The sequence below is a fragment of the Panulirus ornatus genome, chromosome 37, assembly GCF_036320965.1.
Source record: "Panulirus ornatus isolate Po-2019 chromosome 37, ASM3632096v1, whole genome shotgun sequence".
NCBI classification, from domain to species: Eukaryota; Metazoa; Arthropoda; class Malacostraca; order Decapoda; family Palinuridae; genus Panulirus; species Panulirus ornatus.
Genome location: NC_092260.1, coordinates 2293846 through 2317716, shown reverse-complemented (window position 1 = coordinate 2317716; position 23871 = coordinate 2293846). Strand labels below are relative to the sequence as shown.

General features: G+C 41.3%; 1 protein-coding gene across 1 annotated transcript in view; it reads left to right on the top strand.

Moving 5' to 3' along the window:
- The window catches only part of LOC139760456 (uncharacterized), a 220372-nt gene that overhangs the window by 165788 nt on the left and 30713 nt on the right, over positions 1-23871 (top strand). The window contains exon 4 of the mRNA XM_071683694.1: positions 1856-1926. Within this exon, the coding sequence (XP_071539795.1) occupies positions 1856-1926 (71 nt within the window). The remainder of the gene's footprint in view (positions 1-1855; positions 1927-23871) is intronic.

Sequence of the window (23871 nt, the reverse complement as noted above, 5' to 3'; positions counted from 1 at the left end):
GTGTTGGGACAGATACTCCTTTGCACTTCATGTGCATTTTGTGTTTAAATGTTTTCCTTAACCATGCCATTAACTTGGGTTTCCCAGTATTGACCTAACTGAACATTACTTACAAACTCATACACAATTTCACTTCTCCACCATGCAAACTAATCTTGTACTTTGATCTCTCATACCTTTGAAAATATAGCATCTTATTTCCATTCAGTTTGAGCCTCTTCATACATCATCAAAATGACCAACCATTCGTATTTATTTTACTGTTACTTTATTAAGAGCATAACATCATCTGCGTACAACTGTGGCAACTTTTCTTCTGTTTCTCCATGCTTATGTATCATCTCACCTTTCTATCATCTCATGCAGTGCCCCATACTTGGAAAAATAACATTGGTGACACCACACAGCTTTGATGCATTTCAAAGAATTTTTACAAAGAACCCTCAGTCACTTGTTGAAGAATCTGATCTGCACATTCTCTCTCCTTTTGAAATCCACCATATTCATTACCAACAAAGGTTTGTTGATTATTTAAACTTGATCATTCGTTTTCCTACCACATACCTTGCCACTGATGTTAGAGACTTTTTTTTTTATTTCTTTGAACCTTTTACGCTCATGCTTACCACAATAGATTTTTTCATTAAGTAATTGTTCTGGCTCATTAATGTCATTCTCTTTTGATATCTAATCTCAGAACTGCATCTGCCATGTAGCCTTCATTAATTATCTTCATATTCTCTCTTTGCAACCCTTCTTTATTGAATGGGGTGTTTTCTTTATCCAATCCAAAAATCATCAACCTTTATATTTCTTTTCTTCCACTCCATTATTATGAATTTTGTTTTTGGCTCATCTGTGAGCTTAGTTCTGCAGTATTAATTCGGTCACCTCTATATCTCTACAACCTGCATGTTTACTCTCTTGCAGTCAATTTGAATATTCTGCACCTTACTTGGCATCATATGGACCATGTGTTTCATTTACCTTGACAGGACATGTAGGAGACAAAGTTTTCAATGGTGTAGGTGATAAAGAAGCAGTGGAATGATGATACACTGGAATGTGCATGTTGAGTAAAGTCTGTATAACTCCAGAAACTCAGAAAAGTTTGTCAGCTTATGTCCAGTTCACTTTACAAGCAGAGTATTGTGATATTATTAGAGAAAGAAAAAACATTAAAAGTATACTGTCCTACTGGTGAGACAGCCTAATATAAGAAGACTTGATGCAAAGCAAGTTAGAATTTTTTTAATGTATGCTTTGATACACATTCATAAAATTTGAATAATAAAAAATCTGTTAATATCCAGGCCCCAAGCATACCACATTCTTGATGTACCTAAGGAGAAGAGCAGAGATTGTATTTTGGTATTTGATTAAAGAAATGTCATTTGTGGATGAAAATCTTTTCGAAGAAATATTGGCAATATACTGACATGATGTTAAGGGATGTAGGATAGGGAGATCTCAGATAGCTTACTGTTAAAAGAGGAAGTTTTATGAAAGGACCAGATACAGAGAATGTTGTAAGAATTCTTTTGTTTGGGCCTTCTTGATTTAAGCACAGACAGATCACACTGCACACATGCTGACAACATGTATTTATGTGTAGTGAGTGAATTGTAAGTATTCCAGTGAAATCAAAGGGATGCATCTCACAAAAGAGTGGACTTGGTTTGTTGGTTACCTGGTCATGCTTAATACATGCTAGTGATCTTGAGTTCATTGATGATGGGTTACTTGTCTTAAAAGTACTTGCTTGTAGAATGTGTCTGCTATTTAGAGTATAACTCATGATCTCAGTAGCATTGCTCAGTATTAGAGTTTATGGTGTATTACTTTATGTTTGCAGATTTGATGATGCAGCAAAGTCCTCTGTCTATGCCAGCGACAAGTACCGTGAATGTATCAGCTAATGCACAGGTATGTGACATTGTGAGAGTTTGTTTACAAGAAACATTAAAAACATTTGTAGCATGATTTTAGCTCTCCTGACTCAGAAGCTGAAGAATTATTTAATTGTTATCAATTCTATAACTTTGTCAATTCAGTCCCCAGGGAATTGGGATCATTATATTTGTTAGCTTGTTGAAACTGGCATCCCTAGCTCTGCAGAAGTAATTTCCAACAAATGCATGAGACATCAGAAAGATAGTGCCTGCAGCTGCCTGTAATGAAGTGTGAATTCATATGGCTGAATGGAATCTGAAAAGATTGAAATCTGAATATAAGCAGGTAGAAGTGGTGGACATGTTTAGAAAGAGTAATATTGATATGTTTAGGGGTGCGTCAAAAAGATTGAAAGGATGGTAGAATGTTTAATTGGACTGAAGAGACAATAGCTCTTATGGCTGTCCAAAGGAAGGCATAGGAGTATTGAAATAATGGTTGATTATAGATGTATATAATCAAGAGTAATAGTAATAAACTTGTATAAGATGAAAGACGTTAATAGGTATACATGAACGAATAGATTGAAGGTAGTTAAAGATATTTCCTAGAGAGAAATTGACTAACAGCTGGGTAAGTGGATCCTAAGTGGAAGTGTATTGTGATGGATGACATGGTTAAATGAGTAGGAAGCAGTTATGGAGTCCAATGGAAAATGTGTGTGATTTGAATGTTATGTGTAGTGTATACCAGCAGGTATAATTGTTGCATAAACATACTTTCAATACAAGAATGTCCTTAGATGTACTTTGTATAGGTTCTGAGGAGACAGGATAGGCAGAAGTTTGATATGTTTAAAGATATGATAGTTTATGTTAAGTGAGGTTTCTAAGTGGATTAGGTGGGTCTTATCAGAGTATATGACATTGATTTGTAGATCAGTCTTTATTTTGAATATTTTTTGCAGAATAAAGTTAGAAAGTGAAGGGAATAATGTTTAAGACATTGAGGACTAAGATATAAGTTAACAGCCAAGAGAAGGTATATGAGAAATACATAGGTTTACCAGCTTATGTAAGGATTAAGTTCCTGATAATGGTGTGTGAGTTAAGGTTTCCTCAAGTTGAAAACTATATAACTTCACCCAAAACTGCATCATCTGGAATAGTTGAGCCTCCCCTTCCTTGTTACTAGTTTGTTTTCTCTGGTACCACATCTTCTGGGCACTGGTTTTCTTATGCTATCATATGCCGCAAAGTGTATTATAATTGCCCTTCATGTGTATGACACCTAAAACTCCAGTCTGCAACACCAGCACACTCAAAACACCACCTCACTGAGCATTTGAAATGTAGGAAAGAAATTACCAAGTAATTTTTTTCATTGGAGGCTCCAGTTGCAGAAAAAACACATCAAGGTAGTGCTTAATTAGATTATGAAGAGATTAATGAAAGGGAAGAGAAGTGACAAGGATAAGTATTTATGAAATTTGGAAGAAGTGAAAAACCTGTCTCTTAGAAAGTGCCAGTTCATAATTATTGGGAAAGACATGAGAGGGTAGAGAGTTCCAAAAGTTCGAGGTACGTGGAAAGGGAGCTGTGGTTTCAGTGCATTACACATGACAGCTAGAGACTAAGTGTGAACAAATGTCTTTTTTTGTCTTTTCGTACCGCTACCTTGCTGGAGAGGGGAGGGGGATGCTATTTCATGAGTAGCAGCTGGAGATGGGAATGGATGAAGGCAGCAAGTATGAATATGTACATGTGTATATATGTATATGTTGAAATGTATACATATGCAGATGTGCGTGTATGGGTGTTTATTTTTTTTTTTTTCTTTTTGCTTTGTCGCTGTCTCCCGTGTTTGCGAGGTAGTGCAAGGAAACAGACGAAAGAAATGGCCCAACCCACCCCCATACACATGAATATACATACACGTCCACCCACGCAAATATACATACCTACACAGCTTTCCATGGTTTACCCCAGACGCTTCACATGCCCTGATTCAATCCACTGACAGCACGTCAACCCCGGTATACCACATCGATCCAATTCACTCTATTCCTTGCCCTCCTTTCACCCTCCTGCATGTTCAGGCCCCGATCACACAAAATCTTTTTCACTCCATCTTTCCACCTCCAATTTGGTCTCCCACTACTCCTCGTTCCCTCCACCTCTGACACATATATCCTCTTGGTCAATCTTTCCTCACTCATTCTCTCCATGTGCCCAAACCATTTCAAAACACCCTCTTCTGCTCTCTCAACCACGCTCTATTTATTTCCACACATCTCTCTTACCCTTACGTTACTTACTTGATCAAACCACCTCACACCACACATTGTCCTCAAACATCTCATTTCCAGCGCATCCATCCTCCTGCGCAACTCTATCCATAGCCCATGCCTCGCAACCATACAACATTGTTGGAACCACTGTTCCTTCAAACATACCCATTTTTGCTTTCCGAGATAATGTTCTCGACTTCCACACATTCTTCAAGGCTACCAGGATTTTCGCCCCCTCCCCCACCCTATGATCTACTTCCGCTTCCATGGTTCCATCCGCTGCCAGATCCACTCCCAGATATCTAAAACACTTTACTTCCTCCAGTTTTTCTCCATTCAAACTTACCTCCCAATTGACTTGAACCTCAACCCTACTGTACCTAATAACCTTGCTCTTATTCACATTTACTCTTAACTTTCTTCTTTCACACACTTTACCAAACTCAGTCACCAGCTTCTGCAGTTTCTCACATGAATCAGCCACCAGCGCTGTATCATCAGAGAACAACAACTGACTCACTTCCCAAGCTCTCTCATCCACAACAGACTTCATACTTGCCCCTCTTTCCAAAACTCTTGCATTCACCTCCCTAACAACCCCATCCATAAACAAATTAAACAACCATGGAGACATCACACACCCCTGCCGCAAACCTACATTCACTGAGAACCAATCACTTTCCTCTCTTCCTACACGTACACATGCCTTACATCCTAGATAAAAACTTTTCACTGCTTCTAACAGCTTGCCTCCCACACCATATATTCTTAATACCTTCCACAGAGCATCTCTATCAACTCACCTATCATATGCCTTCTCCAGATCCATAAATGCTACATACAAATCCATTTGCCCTTCTAAGTATTTCTCACATACATTCTTCAAAGCAAACACCTGATCCACACATCCTCTACCACTTCTGAAACCACACTGCTCTTCCCCAATCTGATGCTCTGTACATGCCTTCACCCTCTCAATCAATACCCTCCCATATAATTTACCAGGAATACTCAACAAACTTATACCTCTGTAATTTGAGCACTCACTCTTATCCCCTTTGCCTTTGTACAATGGCACTATGCACGCATTCCGCCAATCCTCAGGCACCTCACCATGAGTCATACATACATTAAATAACCTTACCAACCAGTCAACAATACAGTCACCCCCTTTTTTAATAAATTCCACTGCAATACCATCCAAACCCGCTGCCTTGCCGGCTTTCATCTTCCGCAAAGCTTTTACTACGTCTTCTCTGTTTACCAAATCATTTTCCCTAACCCTCTCACTTTGCACACCACCTCGACCAAAACACCCTATATCTGCCACTCTATCATCAAACACATTCAACAAACCTTCAAAATACTCACTCCATCTCCTTCTCACATCACCACTACTTGTTATCACCTCCCCATTTGCGCCCTTCACTGAAGTTCCCATTTCCTCCCTTGTCTTACGCACTTTATTTACCTCCTTCCAAAACGTCTTTTTATTTTCCCTAAAATGTAATGATACTCTCTCACCCCAACTCTCATTTGCCCTCTTTATCACCTCTTGCACCTTTCTCTTGACCTCCTGTCTCTTTCTTTTATACATCTCCCACTCAATTGCATTTTTTCCCTGCAACAATCGTCCAAATGCCTCTCTCTTCTCTTTCACTAATACTCTTACTTCTTCATCCCACCACTCACTACCCTTTCTAATCAACCCACCTCCCACTCTTCTCATGCCACAAGCATCTTTTGCGCAATCCATCACTGATTCCCTAAATACATCCCATTCCTCCCCCACTCCCCTTACTTCCATTGTTCTCACCTTTTTCCATTCTGTACTCAGTCTCTCCTGGTACTTCCTCACACAAGTCTCCTTCCCAAGCTCACTTACTCTCACCACCCTCTTCACCCCAACATTCACTCTTCTTTTCTGAAAACCCATACAAATCTTCACCTTAGCCTCCACAAGATAATGATCAGACATCCCTCCAGTTGCACCTCTCAGCACATTAACATCCAAAAGTCTCTCTTTCGCGTGCCTGTCAATTAACACGTAATCCAATATCGCTCTCTGGCCATCTCTCCTACTTACATACGTATACTTATGTATATCTCGCTTTTTAAACCAGGTATTCCTAGTCACCAGTCCTTTTTCAGTACATAAATCTACAAGCTCTTCACCATTTCCATTTACAACACTGAACACCCCATGTATACCAATTATTCCATCAACTGCCACATTACTCACCTTTGCATTCAAATCACCTTTGCATTCAAATGGGTGTTTATATATATATATATATATATATATATATATATATATATATATATATATATATATATATATATATATTTTTTTTTTTTTTTTTTTTGCTTTGTCGCTGTCTCCCGCGTTTGCGAGGTAGCGCAAGGAAACAGACGAAAGAAATGGCCCAACCCACCCCCATACACATGTATATACATACGTCCACACACGCAAATATACATACCTACACAGCTTTCCATGGTTTACCCCAGACGCTTCACATGCCTTGATTCAATCCACTGACAGCACGTCAACCCCGGTATACCACATCGCTCCAATTCACTCTATTCCTTGCCCTCCTTTCACCCTCCTGCATGTTCAGGCCCCGATCACACAAAATCTTTTTCACTCCATCTTTCCACCTCCAATTTGGTCTCCCTCTTCTCCTCGTTCCCTCCACCTCCGACACATATATCCTCTTGGTCAATCTTTCCTCACTCATTCTCTCCATATGACCAAACCATTTCAAAACACCCTCTTCTGCTCTCTCAACCATGCTCTTTTTATTTCCACACATCTCTCTTACCCTTACGTTACTTACTCGATCAAACCACCTCACACCACACATTGTCCTCAAACATCTCATTTCCAGCACATCCATCCTCCTGCGCACAACTCTATCCATAGTCCACGCCTCGCAACCATACAACATTGTTGGAACCACTATTCCTTCAAACATACCCATTTTTGCTTTCCGAGATAATGTTCTCGACTTCCACACATTCTTCAAGGCTCCCAGAATTTTCGCCCCCTCCCCCACCCTATGATCCACTTCCGCTTCCATGTTTCCATCCGCTGCCAGATCCAATCCCAGATATCTAAAACACTTCACTTCCTCCAGTTTTTCTCCATTCAAACTCACCTCCCAGTTGACTTGACCCTCAAGCCTACTGTACCTAATAACCTTGCTCTTATTCACATTTACTCTTAACTTTCTTCTTTCACACACTTTACCAAACTCAGTCACCAGCTTCTGCAGTTTCTCACTTGAATCAGCCACCAGCGCTGTATCATCAGCGAACAACAACTGACTCACTTCCCAAGCTCTCTCATCCCCAACAGACTTCATACTTGCCCCTCTTTCCAAAACTCTTGCATTCACCTCCCTAACAACCCCATCCATAAACAAATTAAACAACCATAGAGACATCACACACCCCTGCCGCAAACCTACATTCACTGAGAACCAATCACTTTCCTCTCTTCCTACACGTACATATGCCTTACATCCTCGATAAAAACTTTTCACTGCTTCTAACAACTTGCCTCCCACACCATATATTCTTAATACCTTCCACAGAGCATCTCTATCAACTCTATCATATGCCTTCTCCAGATCCATAAATGCTACATACAAATCCATTTGCTTTTCTAAGTATTTCTCACATACATTCTTCAAAGCAAACACCTGATCCACACATCCTCTACCACTTCTGAAACCACACTGCTCTTCCCCAATCTGATGCTATATATATATATATATATATATATATATATATATATATATATATATATATATATATATATATATGTGTTGTATGGTTGCGAGGCGTGGGCTATGGATAGAGTTGTGCGCAGGAGGATGGATGTGCTGGAAATGAGATGTTTGAGGACAATGTGTGGTGTGAGGTGGTTTGATCGAGTGAGTAACGTAAGGGTAAGAGAGATGTGTGGAAATAAAAAGAGCGTGGTTGAGAGAGCAGAAGAGGGTGTTTTGAAGTGGTTTGGGCACATGGAGAGGATGAGTGAGGAAAGATTGACCAAGAGGATATATGTGTCGGAGGTGGAGGGAACAAGGAGAAGAGGGAGACCAAATTGGAGGTGGAAAGATGGAGTGAAAAAGATTTTGTGTGATCGGGGCCTGAACATGCAGGAGGGTGAAAGGAGGGCAAGGAATAGAGTGAATTGGAGCGATGTGGTATACCGGGGTTGACGTGCTGTCAGTGGATTGAATCAGGGCATGTGAGGCGTCTGGGGTAAACCATGGAAAGCTGTGTAGGTATGTATATTTTCGTGTGTGGACGTATGTATATACATGTGTATAGGGGGGGGGGTTGGGCCATTTCTTTCGTCTGTTTCCTTGCGCTACCTCGCAAACGCGGGAGACAGCGACAAAGTATAATAAAAAAAAAAATAAATATATATATATATATATATATATATATATATATATATATATATATATATATATATATATATATATATATATATATATATATATATATATATATTTTACCACAAGGTGTGGTAAAAAAAGTGAATAAATATATATATATATATATATATATTATATATATATATTATAGTGAGGGGATTCAGCCCGTCGGTTGGCCGCCGTTGGAGGATGTCACGGTTATCCCTGGGGATAGGGGATGAAGAATACTTCCCACGTATTCCCTGCGTGTCGTAAAAGGCGACTAAAAGGGGAGGGAGCAGGAGGCTGGAAATCCTCCCCTCTCGTTTTTTTTTTTCTTTTTTTTAATTTTCCAAAAGAAGGAACAGAGGGGGGACAGGTGAGGATATTCCACAAAGGCCCAGTCCTCTGTTCTTAACGCTACCTCGCTAATGCGGGAAATGGCGAATAGTTTAAAAGAAAAAAGAAATATATATATATATATATATATATATATATATATATATATATATATATATATATATATATATATATATATCCCTGGGGATAGGGGAGAAAGAATACTTCCCACGTATTCCCTGCGTGTCGTATAAGGCGACTAAAAGGGGAGGGAGCGGGTGGCTGGAAATCCTCCCCTTTCTTGTTTTTTTTTTTAATTTTCCAAAAGAAGGAACAGAGAAGGGGGTCATGTGAGGATATTCCCTCTAAGGCCCAGTTCTCTGTTCTTAACGCTACCTCGCTAACACGGGAAATGGCAAATAGTATGAAAAAAAAAAAAAATATATATATATATATATATATATATATATATAGTGAGAGGGTTAGGGAAAATGATTTGGTAAACAGAGAAGAGGTAGTGAAAGCTTTGCGGAAGATGAAAGCCTGCAAGGCAGCAGGTTTGGATGGTAATGTAGTGGAATTTATTAAAAAATGGGATGACTGTATTGTTGACTGGTTGGTAAGGTTATTTAATGTATGTATGACTCATGGTGAGGTGCCTGAGGATTGGCGGAATGCGTGCATAGTGCCATTGTATAAAGGCAAAGGGGATAAGAGTGAGTGCTCAAATTACAGAGGTATAAGTTTGTTGAGTATTCCTGGTAAATTATATGGGAGGGTATTGATTGAGAGGGTGAAGGCATGTACAGAGCATCAGATTGGGGAAGAGCAGTGTGGTTTCAGAAGTGGTAGAGGATGTGTGGATCAGGTGTTTGCTTTGAAGAATGTATGTGAGAAATACTTAGAAAAGCAAATGGATTTGTATGTAGCATTTATGGATCTGGAGAAGGCATATGATAGAGTTGATAGAGATGCTCTGTGGAAGGTATTAAGAATATATGGTGTGGGAGGAAAGTTGTTAGAAGCAGTGAAAAGTTTTTATCGAGGATGTAAGGCATGTGTACGTGTAGGAAGAGAGGAAAGTGATTGGTTCTCATTGAATGTAGGTTTGCTGCAGGGGTGTGTGATGTCTCCATGGTTGTTTAATTTGTTTATGGATGGGGTTGTTAGGGAGGTAAATGCAAGAGTTTTGGAAAGAGGAGCAAGTATGAAGTCTATTGGGGATGAGAGAGCTTGGGAAGTGAGTCAGTTGTTGTTCGCTGATGATACAGCGCTGGTGGCTGATTCATGTGAGAAACTGCAGAAGCTGGTGACTGAGTTTGGTAAAGTGTGTGGAAGAAGAAAGTTAAGAGTAAATGTGAATAAGAGCAAGGTTATTAGGTACAGTAGGGTTGAGGGTCAAGTCAACTTGGAGGTGAGTTTGAATGGAGAAAAACTGGAGGAAGTGAAGTGTTTTAGATATCTGGGAGTGGATCTGGCAGCGGATGGAACCATGGAAGCGGAAGTGGATCATAGGGTGGGGGAGGTGGCGAAAATTCTGGGGGCCTTGAAGAATGTGTGGAAGTCGAGAACATTATCTCGGAAAGCAAAAATGGGTATGTTTGAAGGAATAGTGGTTCCAACAATGTTGTATGGTTGCGAGGCGTGGGCTATGGATAGAGTTGTGCGCAGGAGGATGGATGTGCTGGAAATGAGATGTTTGAGGACAATGTGTGGTGTGAGGTGGTTTGATCGAGTGAGTAACGTAAGGGTAAGAGAGATGTGTGGAAATAAAAAGAGCGTGGTTGAGAGAGCAGAAGAGGGTGTTTTGAAGTGGTTTGGGCACATGGAGAGAATGAGTGAGGAAAGATTGACCAAGAGGATATATGTGTCGGAGGTGGAGGGAACGAGGAGAAGAGGGAGACCAAATTGGAGGTGGAAAGATGGAGTGAAAAAGATTTTGTGTGATCGGGGCCTGAACATGCAGGAGGGTGAAAGGAGGGCAAGGAATAGAGTGAATTGGAGCGATGTGGTATACCGGGGTTGACGTGCTGTCAGTGGATTGAATCAAGGCATGTGAAGCGTCTGGGGTAAACCATGGAAAGCTGTGTAGGTATGTATATTTGCGTGTGTGGACGTATGTATATACATGTGTAGGGGGGGGGTTGGGCCATTTCTTTCGTCTGTTTCCTTGCGCTACCTCGCAAACACGGGAGACAGCGACAAAGTATAATAAATATAAATATAAATAAATATATATATATATATATATATATATATATATATATATATATATATATATATATATATATATATATCTATATATATATATATATATATATATATTATCCCTGGGGATAGGGGATTAAGAATACTTCCCACGTATTCCCTGCGTGTCGTAAAAGGCGACTAAAAGGGGAGAGAGCGGCTGGCTGGAAATCCTCCCCTCTCGTTTTTTTTTTAATTTTCCAAAAGAAGGAACAGAGGGGGCCAGGTGAGGATATTCCAAAAAAGGCCCAGTCCTCTGTTCTTAACGCTACCTCGCTAATGCGGGAAATGGCGAATAGTTTAAAAGAAAAGAATATATATATATATATATATATATATATATATATATATATATATATATATATATATATATATATATATATAAATATATATGTATATATATCATGCTCTTGTCCTCTCACTAACCCCTGACTTTACTCCCCAGACATTCCCAAACCACTCTTCCCCTTTACCCTTGAGCTTCGTTTCACTCAGAGCCAAAACATCCAGGTTCCTTTCCTCAAACATACTACCTATCTCTCCTTTTTTCACATCTTGGTTACATCCACACACATTTAGGCACCCCACTCTGAGCCTTCGAGGAGGATGAGCACTCCCCGCATGACTCCTTCTTCTGTTTCCCATTTTAGAAAGTTAATACAAGGAGGGGAGGATTTCTGGCCCCCCGCTCCCGTCCCCTCTAGTCGCTTTCTACGACATGCGAGGAATACGTGGGAAGCATTCTTTCACCCCATCCCCAGGGATAATATACATATATATATACATATACACATACACACACATACACACACATACGCACATATACACACACACACACATACATATATATACATATGAAAAATGTAAGAAACAATTTAGAAAACTGAAACTTCTAGCTTGAAATGAATGGAAAAAAATGAATGTCACATAATAGTTCAACCTCTGGCTATGGAAAAAAGGAAATGTATAATTTATTTACACAAACGTCAATAGCAGTTCTCATCAATTTAACCACTGTATCAATAAGCTTCAATGTCTAAGCTACATTTTTTTCCAGTTTCACTATTTTCCTTCACATTTTCAATTGTGTCTGAAGGTTCTACTTCAACAGGAGTTGTGGGAGTATGTGATAGAGTGTAAGAAAGTAAGTTCTCGATTAATATGGGTAAAACTGAAAGTTGATGGAGAGAGGTGGGTGATTATTGGTGCATATGCACCTGGGCATGAGAAGAAAGATCAAGAGAGGCAAGTGTTTTGGGAGCAGCTGAATGAGTGTGTTAGTGGTTTTGATGCACGAGACCGGGTTATAGTGATGGGTGATTTGAATGCAAAGGTGAGTAATGTGGCAGTTGAGGGAATGATTGGTATACATGGGGTGTTCAGTGTTGTAAATGGAAATGGTGAAGAGCTTGTAGATTTATGTGCTGAAAAAGGACTGATGATTGGGAATACCTGGTTTAAAAAGCGAGATATACATAAGTATACTTATGTAAGTAGGAGAGATGGCCAGAGAGCGTTATTGGATTACGTGTTAATTGACAGGCGTGCGAAAGAGAGACTTTTGGATGTTAATGTGCTGAGAGGTGCAACTGGAGGGATGTCTGATCATTATCTTGTGGAGGCTAAGGTGAAGATCTGTATGGGTTTTCAGAAAAGAAGAGTGAATGTTGGGGTGAAGAGGGTGGTGAGAGTAAGTGAGCTTGAGAAGGAGACCTGTGTGAGGAAGTACCAGGAGAGACTGAGTACAGAATGGAAAAAGGTGAGAACAATGGAAGTAAGGGGAGTGGGGGAGGAATGGGATGTATTTAGGGAATCAGTGATGGATTGCGCAAAAGATGCTTGTGGCATGAGAAGAGTGGGGTGACTGTATTGTTGACTAGTTGGTAAGGTTATTTAATGTATGTATGACTCATGGTGAGGTGCCTGAGGATTGGCAGAATGCGTGCATAGTGCCATTGTATAAAGGCAAAGGGGATAAGAGTGAATGCTCAAATTACAGAGGTATAAGTTTGTTGAGTATTCCTGGTAAATTATATGGGAGGGTATTGATTGAGAGGGTGAAGGCATGTACAGAGCATCAGATTGGGGAAGAGCAGTGTGGTTTCAGAAGTGGTAGAGGATGTGTGGATCAGGTGTTTGCTTTGAAGAATGTATGTGAGAAATACTTAGAAGGGCAAATGGATTTGTATGTAGCATTTATGGATCTGGAGAAGGCATATGATAGAGTTGATAGAGATGCTCTGTGGAAGGTATTAAGAATATATGGTGTGGGAGGAAAGTTGTTAGAAGCAGTGAAAAGTTTTTATCGAGGATGTAAGGCATGTGTACGTGTAGGAAGAGAGGAAAGTGATTGGTTCTCAGTGAATGTAGGTTTGCGGCAGGGGTGTGTGATGTCTCCATGGTTGTTTAATTTGTTTATGGATGGGGTTGTTAGGGAGGTAAATGCAAGAGTTTTGGAAAGAGGAGCAAGTATGAAGTCTGTTGGGGATGAGAGAGCTTGGGAAGTGAGTCAGTTGTTGTTCGCTGATGATACAGCGCTGGTGGCTGATTCATGTGAGAAACTGCAGAAGCTGGTGACTGAGTTTGGTAAAGTGTGTGGAAGAAGAAAGTTAAGAGTAAATGTGAATAAGAGCAAGGTTATTAGGTACAGTAGGGTTGAGGGTCAAGTCAATTGGGAGGTGAGTTTGAATGGAGAAAAACTGGAGGAAGTGAAGTGTTTTAGATATCTGGGAGTGGATCTGGCAGCGGATGGAACCATGGAAGCGGAAGTGGATCATAGGGTGGGGGAGGGGGCGAAAATTCTGGGGGCCTTGAAGAATGTGTGGAAGTCGAGAACATTATCTCGGAAAGCAAAAATGGGTATGTTTGAAGGAATAGTGGTTCCAACAATGTTGTATGGTTGCGAGGCGTGGGCTATGGATAGAGTTGTGCGCAGGAGGATGGATGTGCTGGAAATGAGATGTTTGAGGACAATGTGTGGTGTGAGGTGGTTTGATCGAGTGAGTAACGTAAGGGTAAGAGAGATGTGTGGAAATAAAAAGAGCGTGGTTGAGAGAGCAGAAGAGGGTGTTTTGAAGTGGTTTGGGCACATGGAGAGAATGAGTGAGGAAAGATTGACCAAGAGGATATATGTGTCGGAGGTGGAGGGAACGAGGAGAAGAGGGAGACCAAATTGGAGGTGGAAAGATGGAGTGAAAAAGATTTTGTGTGATCGGGGCCTGAACATGCAGGAGGGTGAAAGGAGGGCAAGGAATAGAGTGAATTGGAGCGATGTGGTATACCGGGGTTGACGTGCTGTCAGTGGATTGAATCAAGGCATGTGAAGCGTCTGGGGTAAACCATGGAAAGCTGTGTAGGTATGTATATTTGCGTGTGTGGACGTATGTATATACATGTGTATGGGGGGGGGTTGGGCCATTTCTTTCGTCTGTTTCCTTGCGCTACCTCGCAAACGCGGGAGACAGCGACAAAGTATAAAAAAAAAAAAAAAAAATATATATCATAAGAGGCAAGTGTTTTGGGAGCAGCTGAATGAGTGTGTTAGTGGTTTTGATGCACGAGATGGGTGATTTGAATGCAAAGGTGAGTAATGTGGCAGTTGAGGGAATAATTGGTATACATGGGGTGTTCAGTGTTGTAAATGGAAATGGTGAAGTGCTTGTAGATTTATGTGCTGAAAAAGGACTGATGATGGGGAATACCTGGTTTAAAAAGCGAGATATACATAAGTATACTTATGTAAGTAGGAGAGATGGCCAGAGAGCGTTATTGGATTACGTGTTAATTGACAGGCGCACGAAAGAGAGACTTTTGGATGTTAATGTGCTGAGAGGTGCAACTGGAGGGATGTCTGATCATTATCTTGTGGAGGCTAAGGTGAAGATTTGTATGGGTTTTCAGAAAAAAAGAGTGAATGTTGGGGTGAAGAGGGTGGTGAGAGTAAGTGAGCTTGGGAAGGAGACTTGTGTGAGGAAGTACCAGGAGAGACTGAGTACAGAATGGAAAAAGGTGAGAACAATGGAAGTAAGGGGAGTGGGGGAGGAATGGGATGTATTTAGGGAATCAGTGATGGATTGCGCAAAAGATGCTTGTGGCATGAGAAGAGTGGGAGGTGGGTTGATTAGAAAGGGTAGTGAGTGGTGGGATGAAGAAGTAAGATTATTAGTGAAAGAGAAGAGAGAGGCATTTGGACGATTTTTGCAGGGAAAAAATGCAGTTGAGTGGGAGACGTATAAAAGAAAGAGTCAGGAGGTCAAGAGAAAGGTGCAAGAGGTGAAAAAAAGGGCAAATGAGAGTTGGGGTGAGAGAGTATCATTAAATTTTAGGGAGAATAAAAAGATGTTCTGGAAGGAGGTAAATAAAGTGCGTAAGACAAGGGAGCAAATGGGAACGTCGGTGAAGGGCGCAAATGGGGAGGTGATAACAAGTAATGGTGATGTGAGAAGGAGATGGAGTGAGTATTTTGAAGGTTTGTTGAATGTGTTTGATGATAGAGTGGCAGATTTAGGGTGTTTTGGTCGAGGTGGTGTGCAAAGTGAGAGGGTTAGGGAAAATGATTTGTTAAACAGAGAAGAGGTAGTAAAAGCTTTGCGGAAGATGAAAGCCGGCAAGGCAGCAGGTTTGGATGGTATTGCAGTGGAATTTATTAAAAAAGGGGGTGACTGTATTGTTGACTGGTTGGTAAGGTTATTTAATGTATGTATGACTCACGGTGAGGTGCCTGAGGATTGGCGGAATGCGTGCATAATGCCATTGTACAAAGGCAAAGGGGATAAGAGTGAGTGCTCAAATTACAGAGGTATAAGTTTGTTGAGTATTCCTGGTAAATTATATGGGAGGGTATTGATTGAGAGGGTGAAGGCATGTACAGAGCATCAGATTGGGGAAGAGCAGTGTGGTTTCAGAAGTGGTAGAGGATGTGTGGATCAGGAGTTTACTTTGAAGAATGTATGTGAGAAATACTTAGAAAAGCAAATGGATTTGTATGTAGCATTTATGGATCTGGAGAAGGCATATGATAGAGTTGATAGAGATGCTCTGTGGAAGGTATTAAGAATATATGGATTGGGAGGCAAGTTGTTAGAAGCAGTGAAAAGTTTTTATCGAGGATGTAAGGCATGTGTACGTGTAGGAAGAGAGGAAAGTGATTGGTTCTCAGTGAATGTAGGTTTGCGGCAGGGGTGTGTGATGTCTCCATGGTTGTTTAATTTGTTTATGGATGGGGTTGTTAGGGAGGTGAATGCAAGAGTTTTGGAAAGAGGGGCAAGTATGAAGTCTGTTGGGGATGAGAGAGCTTGGGAAGTGAGTCAGTTGTTGTTCGCTGATGATACAGCGCTGGTGGCTGATTCATGTGAGAAACTGCAGAAGCTGGTGACTGAGTTTGGTAAAGTGTGTGAAAGAAGAAAATTAAAAGTAAATGTGAATAAGAGCAAGGTTATTAGGTACAGTAGGGTTGAGGGTCAAGTCAATTGGGAGGTGAGTTTGAATGGAGAAAAACTGGAGGAAGTGAAGTGTTTTAGATATCTGGGAGTGGATCTGGCAGCGGATGGAACCATGGAAGCGGAAGTGGATCATAGGGTGGGGGAGGGGGCGAAAGTTCTGGGAGCCTTGAAGAATGTGTGGAAGTCGAGAGCATTATCTCGGAAAGCAAAAATGGGTATGTTTGAAGGAATAGTGGTTCCAACAATGTTGTATGGTTGCTATGCGTGGGCTATGGATAGAGTTGTGCGCAGGAGGATGGATGTGCTGGAAATGAGATGTTTGAGGACAATGTGTGGTGTGAGGTGGTTTGATCGAGTAAGTAACGTAAGGGTAAGAGAGATGTATGGAAATAAAAAGAGCGTGGTTGAGAGAGCAGAAGAGGGTGTTTTGAAATGGTTTGGGCACATGGAGAGAATGAGTGAGGAAAGATTGACCAAGAGGATATATGTGTCGGAGGTGGAGGGAACGAGGAGAGGAGGGAGACCAAATTGGAGGTGGAAAGATGGAGTGAAAAAGATTTTGTGTTATCGGGGCCTGAACATGCAGGAGGGTGAAAGGAGGGCAAGGAAGAGTGAATTGGAGCGATGTGGTATACCGGGGTTTACGTGCTGTCAGTGGATTGAATCGGGGCATGTGAAGCGTCTGGGGTAAACCATGGAAAGCTGTGTAGGTATGTATATTTGCGTGTGTGGACGTGTGTATGTACATGTGTATGGGGGGGGGGGGGTTGGGCCATTTCTTTCGTCTGTTTCCTTGCGCTACCTCGCAAACGCGGGAGACGGCGACAAAGTATAAAAAAAAAAAAAATATATATATATATATATATATATATATATATATATATATATATATATATATATATATATATACATATATATACGTGTATGTGGGTGGGTAGGACCATTCCTCGTCTGTTATCTAGCCCTACCATGCTGACGAGGAGATGACGATTAAGTATGGTTTAAAAAGAGAGATATACATAAGCATATGTATGTAAGGAGAGGTGGCCAGAGAGCGTTATTCGATTATGTGTAAAATGATAAGCCCGAGAGAGAGTCTTTTGGTTGTTAATGTGCTGAGAGGTGCAACTGGAGGGATGTCTGATCATTATCTTGTTCAGGCGAAGGTGAAGATTTGTATAGGTTTTCAGAAAAGAAGAGAGAATGTTGGGGTGAAGAGAGTGGTGAGAGTAAGTGAGCTTGGGAAGGAGACATGTGTGAGGAAGTACAGGAGAGACTGAGTGCAGAATGGAAAAAGGTGAGAGCAAAGGATGTAAGGGGAGTGGGGGAGGAATGGGATATATTTAGGGAAGCAGTGATGGCTTATGCAAAAGACGCTTATGGCATAGAAGCGTTGGAGGTGGGCAGATTAGAAAGGTTAGTGAGTGGTAGGATGAAGTAAGATTATTAGTGAAAGATAAGAGAGAGGAATTTGGATGATTTTTGCAGGGAAATAGTGCAAATGACTGGGTGATGTATAAAAGAAAGAGGCAGGAGGTCAAGAGAAAGGTGCAAGAGGTGAAAAAGAGGGCATATGAGAGTTGGGGTGAGAGAGTATCATTAAATTTTAGGGATAATGAAAAGGTGTTTTGGAAGGAGGTAAATAATGTGCGTAATACAATAGAATAAATGGGAACATTGGTGAAGGGGGCTAATGGGGAGGTAATAACAAGTAGTGGTGATATGAGGAGATGGAGTATATTGAAGGTTTGTTGAACATATTAGATGATAGAGTGGCAGATATATCGTGTTTTGGTCGAGGTGGTGTGCGAAGTGAGAGGGTCAGGGAGAATGGTTTGGTAAACAGAGAAGAGGTAGTGAAAGCTTTGCAGAAGATGAAAGCTGGCAAGGCAGCAGGTTTGATGGTATTGCAATGGAATCTATTAAAAAAGGGGTGACTGTGTTGTTGACTGGTTGGTGAGGATATTCATTATATGCATGGCTCATGGTAAAGTGCCTGAGGATTGATGGAATTCATGCATAGTGCCATTGTACAAAGGCAGAGGGGATAAAGGTGAATGTTCAAATTTCAGAGGTATAAAATTGTTGCGTATTCCTGGGAAATTATATGGAAGGGTATTGATTGAGAGGGTGAAGGCATGTACAGAGCATCAGATTAGGGAAGAGCAGTGTGTTTTCAGAAGTGGTAGAGGATGTGTGGATAAGGTGTTTGCTTTGAAGAATGTATGTGAGAAATACTTTGAAAAATGAATGGATTTATATGTAGCATTTATGGATCTGGAGAAGGCATATGATAGAGTTGATAGAGATGCTCTGTGGAAGGTATTAAGAGTATATGGTGTGGGAGGGAAGTTGCTAGAAGCAGTGAAAAGTTTTTATCGTGGATGTAAGGCATGTGTACGAGTAGGAAGAGAGGAAAGTGATTGGTTCTCAGTGAATGTTGGTTTGTGGCAGGGGTGCGTGATGTCTCCATGGTTGTTGCGGTTGTTAGGGAGGTGAATGCAAGAGTTTTGGAAAGGGGTAAGTACGCATTCTCTTGTGGATCAGAGGGCTTGGGCAGCGAGTCATTTTTTGTTCACTCATGATACAGTGCTGGTGGCTGATTCGGGTGAGAAACTGCAGAAGCTGGTGACTGAGTTTGGTAAAGTGTGTGAAAGAAGAGAGCTGAGAGTGAATGTGAAGAAGAGCAAGGTCATTAGGTACAGTAGGGTTGAGGGACATGTCAAGTGAGAGAGGTAAGTTGAATGGAGAAAAACTGGAGGAAGTGAAGTGTTTTAGATATCTGTTAGTGGATTTAGCAGTGGATGGAACCATGGGAGCAGAAATGAGTCACAGGGTTGGGGAGAGGACGAAGGTTCTGGGCCCATCGAAGAATGTGTGAAAGGCGAGAACATTATCTCGGAAAGCAAAAATGGGTATGTTTGAAGGAATGGTGTTTCCAACAATGTTATATGGTTGCGAGGCGTGAGCTGTAGATAGGTTTGTGCTGAGAAGGGTGGATGTGTTGGAAATGAGATGTTTGAGGACAATATGTGGTGTAAGGTGGTTTGATCGAGTAAGTAATGAAAGGATAAGAGGTTTGTGGTAAGAAAAAGAGTGTGGTTGAGAGAGCAGAAGAGGGTGTATTGAAATGGTTTGGTCATATGTAGAGAATGAGTGAGGAAAGATTGACTAAGAGGATATATGTGTCAGAGGTGGAGGGAACAAGGAGAAGTGAGACCAGATTGGCGGTGGAAGGATGGAGTGAAAAAGATTTTGAGTGATCGGGACCTGAACATGCAGGAGGGTGAAAGGCATGCAAGGAATAGAGTGAATTGGAACGATGTGGTATACCGGGGTGGATGTGCTGTCACTGGATTGAACCAGGGCATGTGAAGCATTTGGGGTAAGCCATGGAAAGTTTTGTGGGGCCTGGATGTGGAAAGGGAGCTGTGGTTTCGGTGCATTATACATGACAGCTAGAGACTGAGTGTGAACAAATGTGGCCTTTGTTATCTTTTCCTAGCGCTACCTCACACGCGTGCTGGGGGAGAAGGGTGTCATTTCATGTGTGGCAGGGTGGCGATGGGAATGAATAAAGGCAGTATACGTTGAAATGTATAGGTATATATATGTGCGTGTGTGGACGTTTATGTATATACATGTGTATGTAGCTGGGTTGGGCCATTCTTTCATCTGTTTCCTAGCACTGCCTCGTTAATGTGGGAGACAGCAACAAGCTATAAGTAGATTATATACATAAATGCCCACACATGCATATACATATACATATCAGCATATACACATATACATACACAGACATATACATGTATACACGTGTGCTACATGTTCATTTTTGCATACCTTCATCCATTCCTGGCGTTACCCAACCCCACAAGAAACAGCATCGCTACCCCCAGCTTCAGCGAGGCAGCCCTACCTTGCTGATATGTATTTATTTATTTATATATTTTATTATTCTTAATCACCATCTCCTGCATTATTGAGGTAGTGCAGGGAAACAGATGAAAGAATGGCCCAACCCACCCACATACGCATTATACATAAACGCCCACACACGCACATGTACCTACCTATACATTTCAACATATACATACATATACATACACAGACATAAACATGTATACACATGTATATATTCATGCTTGTTACCTTCATCCATTCCTGTCGCCACCCTGCCACACACGAAATAGCTTTTCCTCATTGTGTTAGGAAAAGACGGAAAATGGCCACATTTGTTCACATTCAGTCTCTAGTTGTTATGTGTAATGTACCGAAACCACAGCTCCCTTTCTACATCCAAGCCCCACAAAACTTTCCATGGTGTACCCCAGACACTTCATATACCCTAGTTCAATCCACTGACAGCTCGTTGACCCCAGTATACCACATTGTTCCAATTCACTCTATTCCTTGCAGACCTATCACCCTCCCGTATGTTCAGGCCCCAATCACTCAAAATCTTTTTCACTCCGTCCTTCCACCTCCAGTTTGGTCTCCTGCTTCTTGTTCCCTCCACCTCTGACATATATATCCTCTTTGTCAATCATAACCTCGCTCATTTTCTCCATATGCCCAAACCATTTGAACACACCTTCTTCTACTCTCTTAACCACACTCTTTTTGTTACCACACATTTCTTTTATCCTTTCATTACTTACTTGATCAAACCACCTCACACAACATATTGTCCTCAAACATTTCATTTCCAACACCCACCCTCCTTCTTACAACCCTATCTATAGCCCATGCCTTGCAACCACGTAACATTTTTGGAACTACTATTCCTTTGAACATACTCATTATTGCTCCGAGATAACATTCTCTCCTTCTTTACATTCTTCATTGCTTCCAGAACCTTCGCCCCCCTCCCCCTCTCGGTGACTTCTGCTATGGTTCCATTCATTGCAGTCCACTCCTAGACATCTAAAACACTTCACTTCCTCCAGTTTTTCTCCTTTCAAGCTTACATCCAAGTCAGATTCTCCCTCAACCCTACTGAACCTAATAACCTTTCTTTTATTCATAATTACTCCCAACCTTCTTCTTTCACACACTTTTCCAAACTCAGTCACCGACTTCTGCAGTTTCTCTCTTGAATCAGCCACTGGAGCTCTATCATCAGTGAACAACAATGGACTCACTTCTCAGGCTCTCTCATCCCCAACAGACTGCATGCTTGCCCCTCTCTCCAAAACTCTTGCATTTACCTTCCTAACCACCCCATCCATAAACAAATAAAGTAACCCCTGATGCAGACCGACCTTCACTGGGAACCAATGCACAGTGTTAGTGGTGAATAATATGAATATATTTTTTTTTATTATACTTTGTTGCTGTCTCCCATGATAGCCAGGTAACGCAAGGAAACTAACAAAACAATGGCCCAACTCACCCACATACACATGTATATACATACATATCCACACACATATCCCTGGGGATAGGGGAGAAAGAAAACTTCTCACGCATTCCTCACGTGTCGTAGAAGGCGACTAAAGGGGACAGGAGCGGGGGGCCAGAAACCCTCCCCTCCTTGTATTTTGACTTTCTAAAAGGGGAAACAGAAGAATGAGTCACGCGGGGAGTGCTCATCCTCCTCGAAGGCTCAGATTGGGGTGTCTAAATGTGTGTGGATGTAACCAAGATGAGAAAAAGGAGAGATAGGTAGTATGTTTGAGGAAAGGAACCTGGATGTTTTGGCTCTGAGTGAAACGAAGCTCAAGGGTAAAGGGGAAGAGTGGTTTGGGAATGTCTTGGGAGTAAAGTCAGGGGTTAGTGAGAGGACAAGAGCAAGGGAAGGAGTAGCACTACTCCTGAAACAGGAGTTGTGGAAGTATGTGATAGAGTGTAAGAAAGTAAATTCTAGATTGAAATGGATGAAACTGAAAGTTGATGGAGAGAGATGGGGGATTATTGGTGCATATGCACCTGGGCATGAGAAGAAAGATCATGAGAGGCAAGTGTTTTGGGAGCAGCTGAATGAATGTGTTAGTGGTTTTGATACACGAGACCAGGTTATAGTGATGGGTGATTTGAATGCAAAGGTGAGTAATGTGGAAGTTGAGGGAATAATTGGTATACGTGGGGTGTTCAGTGTTGTAAATGGAAATGGTGAAGACCTTGTGGATTTGTGTGCTGAGAAAGGACTGGTGATTGGGAATACCTGGTTTAAAAAGTGAGATATACATAAGTATATGTATGTAAGTAGGAGAGATGTCCAGAGAGCGATATTGGATTATGTGTTAATTGATAGGCGTGTGAAAGAGAGACTTTTGGATGTTAATGTGCTGAGAGGTGCAACTGGAGGGATGTCTGATCATTATCTTGTGGAGGCGAAGGTGAAGATTTGTATGGGTTTTCAGAAAAGAAGAGAGAATGTTGGGGTGAAGAGAGTGGTGAGAGTAAGTGAGCTTGGGAAGGAGTCTTGTGTGAGGAAGTACCAGGAGAGACTGAGTACAGAATGGAAAAAGGTGAGAACAAAGGAGGTAAGGGGAGTGGGGGAGGAATGGGATGTATTTAGGGAAGCAGTAATGGCTTGCGCAAAAGATGCTTGTAGCATGAGAAGAGTGGGAGGTGGGTTGATTAGAAAGGGTAGTGAGTGGTGGGATGAAGAAGTAAGATTATTAGTGAAAGAGAAGAGAGAGGCATTTGGACAATTTTTGCAGGGAAAAAATGCAGATGAGTGGGAGATGTATAAAAGAAAGAGGCAGGAGGTCAAGAGAAAGGTGCAAGAGGTGAAAAAGAGGGCAACTGAGAGTTGGGGTGAGAGAGTATCATTAAATTTCTGGGAGAATAAAAAGATGTTTTGGAAGGGGGTAAATAAAGTGCGTAAGACAAGGGAGCAAATGGGAACTTCAGTGAAGGGGCAAATGGGGAGGTGATAACAAGTAGTGGTGATGTGAGAAGATGGAGTGAGTATTTTGAAGGTTTGTTGAATGTGTTTGATGATAGAGTGGCAGATATAGGGTGTTTTGGTCGAGGTGGTGTGCAGAATGAGAGGGTTAGGGAAAATGATTTGGTAAACAGAGAAGAGGTAGTAAAAGCTTTGCGGAAGATGAAAGCCAGCAAGGCAGCAGGTTTGGATGGTGTTGCAGTGGAATTTATTAAAAAAGGGGGTGACTGTATTGTTGACTGGTTGGTAAGGTTATTTAATGTATGTATGATTCATGGTGAGGTGCCTGAGGATTGGCGGAATGTGTCCATAGTGCCATTGTACAAAGGCAAA